At 40.7% G+C, this 10,081-nt stretch overlaps 1 protein-coding gene across 1 annotated transcript; it reads left to right on the top strand.

Moving 5' to 3' along the window:
- Positions 1-3,222: 3,222 nt before the first annotated feature.
- Positions 3,223-10,081, top strand: slc6a4b (solute carrier family 6 member 4b). Its single transcript, XM_070833672.1, has 13 exons — positions 3,223-3,448; positions 4,464-4,598; positions 4,755-4,974; positions 5,108-5,246; positions 5,365-5,499; positions 6,747-6,850; positions 8,044-8,171; positions 8,248-8,360; positions 8,617-8,748; positions 8,939-9,038; positions 9,148-9,248; positions 9,743-9,910; positions 10,001-10,081. The coding sequence occupies exons 1-13, from the start codon at positions 3,223-3,225 to the stop codon at positions 10,079-10,081; spliced, it is 1,782 nt and encodes a 593-aa protein (XP_070689773.1).

Genomic DNA, 10,081 nt, shown 5'->3' with positions numbered 1-10,081 from the left:
TTATGCTTCTCTACATTAAAATAGAATAAACACTGATGAATAATGAGTTTAATAAATTAGTTTGTTCTTTTAAAGACATTTGATCTGTTTTATGATTAATTCTACTTATTCCTAATAATGGTTAAAAAAAAAGAAGCTATATCACATATTGTCCAGAAGATGGCAACCATGCCATGTCTGATTCTGAAAGAATAACCCCATATGGACTATGATTTTTCAGCTTTCATTTAAATAAGAACCCTCATCTTGTAGCAGTTTTCAAGTGTGTTCAAGCCGTATGAGTGAGAATGTGTTCAGGAAAACCAGCATCTGAGTCAGAACATGGGCAGGAGGCGTCGGTGGGCTTCAGTGCACTGGAGTGTGGAGTTTCTTTGGGCCGTAAGTCCAGTTCTGCCTGCAGGACTGAGCTGTCAGCTAGATCGGGTGGTGAAAAGATGGAGGGATAACACAGGATGACAGACTGAGAGGAGCAGGAGTGGACCCCCCCCCATTCCCACCCCAAAGCTCCTCTCATAGTTTCAGAACCAAAATAATCCATGAACATGTCAAGATGTGATTCCTCGTCCCAGTCCTAAACCCTGAGTCCTAATCACATGTTGAGACCTGACATATTACTATTTCTTAAAATGATGATATAAAAGCAGTTCATGTGTTCTCGACTGCATGGATCCATTTTTTCCCTTATTTTCCTCACAAACAACCCAGGATTCCCTCGCTGGGGTGACTCACACCTTGCAGTGGCTTTAGATAATATGAGATGGTAACATGTCTTGTTAAATGCCATACCAGGATTTCTGCCTGAGTAAACAGCACACCAGAGCTCCTCTGCAGCTTCCTGCTACTTACTTGTCAATGGGAAAACAACAGCATTTATTTGTATGTGTTTGTCAGTTCAGTGCTGGCGCAAAACAAACACACGAAAGCATTTATTCGCAGTGAAGAGGCAAATCGATAATCTGCAGGAACGTGAGCAGGGAGAATTAGCAAAGGGCTCAACAGGGTGCAGGGAATTCAAAAGTAAATAAAATAATACATTTCAGAAATGAAAATGCTGTGTCATATCCATGTCCGTTTGCCCGTTGGTGGAGTTTGAGGGCAGGGCCAACATGCACATGTCCATGTGTGATTAGAGTCGACATGCTCTAACAGGCACCAGGGCATGTGGAAGAGGCTCCTGTCAGCCTGATGTTCTTCTGCCCATGTGTGCCAATGCAGATTGACAGGATTGTATGTTAGAGAAGGCCAGTGCTATATGGTTTGTTGTTATGTTGTCAGGCTTTGGGCCCCCAGGGGCCCCCCACCTCAGCTGAGCAACCACAGCTGATTGTTTACTCTTCTCCACCCTCGCTCTGGCTATCTATCTATCTATCTATCTATCTATCTATCTATCTATCTATCTATCTATCTATCTATCTATCTATCTATCTTATAACAGTTATCAAACAATCTTCATTTCACCATTTCCCAGCTTCAGGTGATGAGGCAAACAGGTCATGTGACACCGGGTCAGGACAGTTTGGCTGCCACTTGACTCTTAAGTGACAATTTTACAATGGCGCTCGATGTCCTATCTCTGTGTCATATCCATTTACCAGAGTAACTCCATTTGATGCACTCTCTCCGCTCGCAGACCAGCGTGACGGCTGCTCTCTGAATATCTAGTTAGCAGCCTCTTCAAAGTGCTCAATGCTAAAAGCGGTGGATTTGATTACAATGTCTTTTTTATCAGGTTTTTCCTAATGAGTGCAGTTAAGCTGCTGTGATTCTATTCCACTGTCTTCACCAAACTATATTAACATGGGATCAGGAAGCCAAGATGGCTCAAGCTGCTATTTTTAGCTTTTAGAACTTTTAGAAGTTCAGATGGACTACCTGCTCATTGGTTTAAACAGGATCTTAACCTCTTTACTAATGTGACCTTTTCTCTAGTTTTTCTTTTATCTATTGTGTCTCGATTTTATTTATTACTTTTATGTCATGTTTTTTTAATCTTACTTTGGTCTTTTATTGTGAAGCAGTTTGTGAGGTCTGATCCAGAAAAGGTGCTTCAAATATAAACTTTACTTTATGAAACATACATTGAAAAATGGAGATGTTCCCTGAAACTAAACATGTTAAAAGCCAGCTTTACATTTAGAGGCCTGGCAGCTCGTAGAAGCAGCAAAAGATTGTCATCATCATCAAAGTTCGAAAGCTGCAGAACAGCTACTAAATGGATCTTGTGGTGAGATTCCTTTCTCAATTCTAATCATCTTTTTTTGTATATTATTCAAACAGTGCCAGAACTCAAGTTGATCCTGAAACATGTCTGAATGTAAGCTCCTTTGAAAAAAGGCACATAAACCCAGCTGAAAATCATATATTAGCCTCCAATTACAAACTGCAGAGCCAAAAATGCAGCTGTGACTGTGTGAATAATGAGCTCTACATGTCACATCATGTTACTGACGGATGAAAAGCCGACCATACATCCATAGATGGGTACATCTTGGTAACCATTATACTGCACCATCAGTGTTTACTTTGCTGGGCAACCTGTTGCTTCAACAGACTTAAATTATGTCATACCATGAACTCCAGTTGGACAGGTAAAGGATTTCACAGAATATTGATCAGTATTTTTCACATATTGTTGGAATGGTATCAGAAACCAAATTGAACTAAGATATCTCATTGAAAAAGGCCATTTGATAACGTGATACGTTCTGTGACTGTGTGAATGAAATAAGCAATGAAGATGATTTCTGCAAAATGGTGCATTCGCAGTCACTTTGCAGGACATCCTGTTGTTAAAATTACTGGTAAACTTTAATTCAGTGGGGCTTTGCCAAAGACTCATATGTTAATCAAAGTGAAATAAAACCGTAAAACTGAGCAAAGCTGCAGTCATGTCAGTTTAAGAGGCTGGTTAACCCACTGGTTTGTAGTGAAAATGTCAATCTATGCCAATATGCCACTAAAACTACAAAGCTGCCATAAAACGGTCAATGTTATTGATCAGCAGTAACACATGGGGCCTCTAGATCAACTTTTTGGATGAAAGGGTTGTTCAAGGCTGCTGTCAGTAGCTACAAAACCTCTCTGCTGTCTTTCTGCACAAACAGGTATCCCAAAGTGTCCGCAGCAGCTCCGCCAACTCCTCCCACTCGCTCCTGTCATCATCACAGGAGAAACATCCTCCTCTCCGTGGAGCTGCTACTCTGGCTGACTTTTCACAGTCCGATGCCCCGACAGGACTCAGCAGTCATGGCCGGCAGTCTGACCCACCACGGCTCCCCGAACCCCGGCTACACCTCCAACAACGCGGTCCCAGTGCCGGCCATCACGCAGACGGACTCCAGGGACAAGTGGAGCAAAAAGATGGATTTTCTCTTGTCTGTCATTGGCTTTGCGGTGGACCTGGGAAATGTTTGGAGATTTCCGTACATATGTTATCAAAACGGTGGCGGTAAGTGGTTCAGAGGTTTTAAACCAGGCCAGTGTGTCTTGTTTTATAACTCAGGATTTGTGTGAATCGAAATCTAATATGTGGAACCACTTGGCAAACACTTGGTATGTTTAAAGATTCGTTAAATCAATTAAGTCTCGCGACTTCTGCTGGAGATGATTTTAGATCAATGAGAAAACTGATTGAAGTGACGCATCTGGCTGCAGAAACTGTCCATGGTGCTGAAGTGCGCATCTGTAACCTTCGCACCACTAAAAAGTTTCCTATGACAAAGTCTGTATCTGTTTATCATTAGTCACTTTTTGTCAAATATTTCTTATAGTACAGGAGCTTGAGAAATTCATCAGGACAACGTTTTTATGACAGAAAACTGTCTATACCATATTCTAAATATCTATTTTATAATGATTATTTTCTGCACAGATTGGTTAAATCGTAATGTATTTTGATGGGAATAGGTTGTGCTGTACTCAACACTTCATCAGCAACTAAGCGTCATATTTACATTACAGCAGCCAATGGGGTTGTATTATTCATTTAACACCTTTCAACGACAAGGCAATTCAAAGTTCTGCACATAAAAAAGTCGTTAAGACAAGATTTGGAATAAACTGAAGACAATTAAAAACACAGAAGCATAAATAAAATAAAAACAACATTAAAAAACTGAATAAATAGAGGATTATGAGTGAGTATTATTTTGAGTGGGAATACACAGAAAGAGTTTCAGAAGTGAGTCAGTGTCGTGTTCATGTACACAGTTTGATCAAACAAAGCTTTTCATCCTGCTAAATTCTTCCTTCGAGCTGAAATATAATGTAAACCACAATTTACACAGCGGATTAATTAGCAAACTTAAAACTCTTCATTCAAATTTCATTTTTTAAATTCATGTTCAAGTCCTCATGCTCGAGTTTAAGAACGTCCCCACTTTGTCATTGCACATGAGATGGAGCTCTAACAGTCATCATGTAAAAACCCTACATATCATGTACCCTCATAAATCTCTGTGCAGGTGCTTTCCTGATTCCCTACATTTTGATGGCCATCTTTGGTGGCGTGCCGCTCTTTTACATGGAGCTGGCACTGGGGCAGTTCCACAGAACTGGAGCCATATCCATATGGAAACACATCTGTCCCATTTTCAAAGGTAAGGCCTCACACTGTGCAGCTGATATTCAGATGAAATCTGGCTACCAGGAGAAATCTGTGTCTCAATACAGTTGTCTGATCACTTTAAATGTACCTCCAAAGACATTTCACAGCAGGTGACTTCTGCCTCTCACATCTTTCTCTTCTGTTTCAGGTATAGGATATGCCATTTGTATCATCGCTCTGTATGTGTCCTTCTACTACAACACCATCATCGCCTGGGCCCTCTTCTACTTCTACTCCTCTTTCTCCAGCATCTTGCCTTGGACAAACTGCGACAATGTGTGGAATACCCCCGACTGCACAAACTATTTTGGCAAGGACAACATCACCTGGACGAATTCCTCCAGGTCTCCAGCAGAGGAATTTTACACGTAAGTGCATGTAAGTGTGAGTAACAGAGACCACATATATAAATAGCTTTACAGTAAGACTCTACACAAATAGGTTTTTGTACGGGAAATGCTTTCTTGTGTGCTGAAAGTGTGATGTGTTTTATGCTCACAGGAGGAATGTTCTTGAGATCCACAAGTCTTCGGGGCTGAAGAACGTCGGGGGTGTTCGCTGGCAGTTGATGCTCTGCCTTTTTCTTATTTTCACCATTGTATACTTCAGCCTCTGGAAGGGCGTGAAGACTTCAGGGAAGGTAACGCATTGGAGCTGCTTTAATACCATAACAATGAAAGAAGATTATTGCGTATCCTCTTTACTTTAATCACATATTCATAATCTCTAGTTCTCCCATCTCTCTGTTTCCACACCAGGTAGTTTGGGTGACCGCCACTTTGCCCTACATTGTGCTTTTCATCCTGCTGATTCGAGGCGCCACTCTGCGTGGAGCCTGGAGAGGTGTTGTGTTTTACCTAAAACCACAGTGGGGGAAGCTGCTGGAGACCAGTGTGAGTTGTACAAAGTTGGCCAGTCAGCTTGTTTGTGAGAAAAGGACACAGCCCATTCATCTCTAACAAGAAAAAACATGCCCCACACGTTTGGTGCCTTGAGAATCTTACTTTGTATTCTTAATCTAAATCATCCAAATCATTCATTTAAAAGCAATGTGCATAATTACAGAATCGTTTTTCAGTCGTGAGAGGTGCTCCGCCCGACATGTAGATCAATCATATGAAAAGAAAAGATAGAAATGAAAGAAGATGAGAGAAAAGACACAGACACAGATATACATACGGATATAAAAGAACCGGTGGGGAAATAGTTTATCACTGCATGTTGATTTAACAACAAAGACATGCTTGTATGTTATTTTTTCCATAGTTGAGTTGTTGTTATTCTTACCTATTTTGACAGATGTGTAAATCCATGTCTTTGTAATCCTTTTCAAAAAGCAGTTACTTTTAATGTTCGTTACATTCACTGATCTCTTCTGTCCACCATTCCTCTCAGTGAATTCTCCCAAAAGTACAAATGTATGGTTAATGCAACTCTGGCTGCCAACATTTATATGTTCCTGATTACTATACTGCTGTAGGTCTGGATGTCAGCAGATCTAGATGTGTTTGATATACGCCTTCATTAATTTCTACCCACCAGTCCCTTGAGAGTCTGCCTATATATATATATATATTTTCAGATCTATTAAACGTCCTCATCCTTCTCTCTGGCTCACTGCGGTTGTTTGCTAAACCTGTTTGAGTGCTTTGGTTGGAGGGGAATATGGATGAGATGAAATGAGATGCATAAATAAGCCACAGAGCAGGATAATAAGATGCATAATTGGTTTAGATTTTCTGCCCATTAACAAAGGCCTCCCTTTCTGTCTCACTCACCAATATCCAGCGCTGCCCTCTCCTTTTTAATGCCGAACGCATGCTCCTCTTCAGATCTCCCTGCGTACAGCTGCGTGGCAACTAGATTTCTATACGACTGATACAACACCTCTCTGCTTGGGAAATTTAATGCTGAGGGATTAGAACACAAATTAGAAAATGAAAATTTAGAGGTCTTATTAATGTGATTTGGGGGGTGACGTTAAATCACTCATCGGAAAACATGTATTCTAATCTGTATAAGAACACTGAATTCTGATGCTGTGTATATGCCCATAGTAAACTATAGTATCCCAGAAGTACAGTTTAGAGTTCCAGCCAGGTAAAGTCTATTTCTCTCTCTCTCTCTCTGTCTTTTCCAGGTGTGGGTGGATGCTGCCGCTCAGATATTCTTCTCTCTGGGGCCCGGATTCGGGGTGCTCCTGGCTCTCTCCAGCTACAACCCTTTCACAAATAACTGCTATCGGTGAGAACTGAGCTTTAATGTGGACCTACGACTCGCTGAATCATGCGAACCTGCGTTTGTGGCTTGAACACGAGAGGAGGCCAAGGGTCCAAAATAAAACGGCTAAGACCTTTGTTCACTCTTTGCACTGTGTGATAAGAAATCACACCTCCTGTTGAATTTCAGTATTGGATTGAATGACTTGAGCGTCCAGTTTGTGGTCAAAACTCTCTAAGAGCAGCTGTGGGATTTATTGCTCATGTATGAAATGAGATGGTGTGGTCAGACAGTGATATCAGAGGCAGGAGTGGTGAATAGTACATGGTGGATATAAATGCCAAGCTGCACACAGGAGGAATTGAAATGTACACTCCCAGTATGACTAATAGTGTGAGCGGCTGATGACATTAGTGGAGCAGAGTGGCATGTGAGGAAACAGTAGTAAACACGCAGATCATGAATGGAAGTGAATGCTGCTGTTTCTTCGCTCTGAGACCCATTAAAAATATTCCACAGACATATAAAAAAAAACAAAATTGAATAATGAAATAATGTGCCTCTTCCTGTGGGTGATAACAATGTTTTTCAATACAGACTTCCAGATAAATGCCTCAGTTGTTTTACAGTTATTAGTGAGGGATTTTGTTTTGGAAGACGAAATAAATAGTACATGTATCTTTACCATTAAATGTTCCTTTTTATTGCATTACAACTGCAGTGCAAAGTACCTGACAAACTGCCAATTCTGCCTCAAATCAGTGTGTTTTCTAATGTAAAGAAGAAGAAGTACTTAGCAGAAACATATGTTAGTGCTGCAAGTCCTTTACGAGAATGAGTGTTAATGTTAGATGTTTAGATATTTATGTATTAAAATCATTGATGGCTAATTCTGTGGAGCCTTCCTGGAGATGGAAGATTTTTCGTTACTAAAAGCATTCTGCTGACGGACACTTGGTAATCACTCCAAGACTGTTTACATTTGCTAGATATCTCTAATGAACACACATCCGTCAGTATTCCTCATTAGTATTGTTGCAGTATGTCTATGGTTGCTACAGTAGCTGTGTCCACAAACCTGAAGACCTGAAATACAAAGAAACCCATTAAACAAAGGTCAGAAGGGTCACAGAAATGAAAAATTAGGGTGGAAGCAATATGAATGGCATTTATTACACTGCATGTCCTCCAACAGGTTTTAATTTCTTCCTAAACAGTGACGCCATTGTTACCAGTTTGGTGAACTGTCTGACCAGCTTTGTGTCCGGGTTCGTAATCTTCACGGTGCTGGGACACATGGCGGAGATGAGGAATGTGGAGGTTGAGGATGTAGCAAGGGATAAAGGTTAGCTTTTTATAATTACAAATCATGAAAAGGACAGAAAACAGTCCCTTTATAATCAATCTTCTCATGCTTTCAGGACCAAGTTTACTCTTCATCACCTACCCAGAGGCCATTGCAAACATGATGGGCTCAACCTTTTTTGCAATCATCTTTTTTGTGATGATGATCACGCTGGGACTGGACAGCACGGTACAAACTGATTAAATACTATAAAGTCAGTAGTGACTAATAGCAGAAACACTCATGTAAGGCTCATAATTTCTACAAAATTCATTTCTACAAAAACATCATCTTCTTGTTTCTTTATTAACATCAAATTTGCAAATGTAGGCTTGTATACATTTCTGTAGTAATGTCCAGATCAATTAAATAACTTATGCTGACTGAAACATTACAGGCTACAACGTAATGCTCCATACTTTGAACTTTCTCTGTGTGTTTTCAGTTTGGTGGGCTGGAGGCAATCATCACTGCTGTACTGGACGAATACCCAGATCATTTCTCTCACAGGCGGGAAATTTTTGTGCTGTGCTTGGTTGTTGTCTGCTTTTTGGGCTCTCTAAGCACCCTTACAAATGTAAGTTTTTCACTGTTAAATCTGTTATCCAAAGAGGAAAAAGATTCAGAGCCTCGTGAGTTCAAACAGCTATCCTCAATCACATTTGCTGTAAGGTTTAGGTACTTCTGAATTCATTGTTGCTAACATGAATGACAAAAATGAGTGATGATTGACGATGTTATGAGTCAGTGTAAAATATTATTGACAGGGTGGCGCCTATGTGGTGAAGCTGCTGGAGGAATTCGGGGTAGGATGCTCCATCATAGCTGTGGGTTTCCTAGAGGCCATTGCGGTTTCATGGTTCTACGGTAAACAAGAGATTATTATTGATTGACTGGTTTCTTCTACCTGCAATGTAATGTGAAGTCCCTTTGAATCAATCATGTTACCAGCAAGTGTTTATTTTGTTGCTTTCAGGTATCAACAGATTTAGCAGTGATGTTCAGGCCATGTTGGGCAAAGCTCCGGGATTATTCTGGAAGGTGTGCTGGGTTGCCATCAGTCCAGCATTTTTAGCGGTAAGATATGAAATATTCTGACTGACATTTGCAATAAAGTGCAATAAAAATATTTGAACATGTTCCTGAAAAAGATCAAATGAGTGTCATCCACTTAAGTCCGATCATTGGGCAGTAGTCGACTGCGACAGAAAGCTTGGTGTAAGATCAAAGGAAGACTGGACTAAGGATTAAATATGACTGGACCAGTGGCCTTTGAAGGCCACAGTCACCAAACAGCTGACCCCCACCCCTATCTGAGATGTTTCACTCAAACCCTTTTCTACTGCACGTTTATTAAACACTCCTTTACATGTATTTTAATATCCTTGCTCTTACTTGGATCCATCTCTCTTTCCCTTTTGACATCATGACTTCTTTTATATATTTCTTTTGTAGTGTGACAGGTGTATTACCCTTCCCCAATATGATGTCTTATGCAAGAATGCAAAAGTTACATTAGCATATATGGAAATATCAAATCTGGAAATGTTATGTATCCGAACTGTTCTCAGTATATTATAGTGAGCTCCCTGCTGAAAGCACCGCCCCTCACGCTGTTTGACTATAAGTACCCTGACTGGAGCATCACAGTGGGATACATCATTGGCTTCTCCTCCTTCATGTGGATCCCCATCTACATGGTCTATAAGCTGGTGTGGACTCCTGGATCTCTCAAGCAGGTCAGTGGATGAACAGAGAGAGAAAACATGAATTTTTCAACACATTTTCCTTTAAATGAGCCTTCTTCTCCAATTGTCTTGTTCCCACAGAGGTTGGCGGTGTGTCTCAGACCAGAGAGGACCATACCGGACATCCACCCTGACAGCCTCAACATGGCCACTGTGCCATAG

Source organism: Pempheris klunzingeri, chromosome 7 (assembly GCF_042242105.1).
Source record: "Pempheris klunzingeri isolate RE-2024b chromosome 7, fPemKlu1.hap1, whole genome shotgun sequence".
NCBI lineage: Eukaryota > Metazoa > Chordata > Actinopteri > Acropomatiformes > Pempheridae > Pempheris > Pempheris klunzingeri.
The sequence above is the reverse complement of the archived record's forward strand: the minus strand, read 5'-3'. Positions and strand labels throughout refer to the sequence as shown.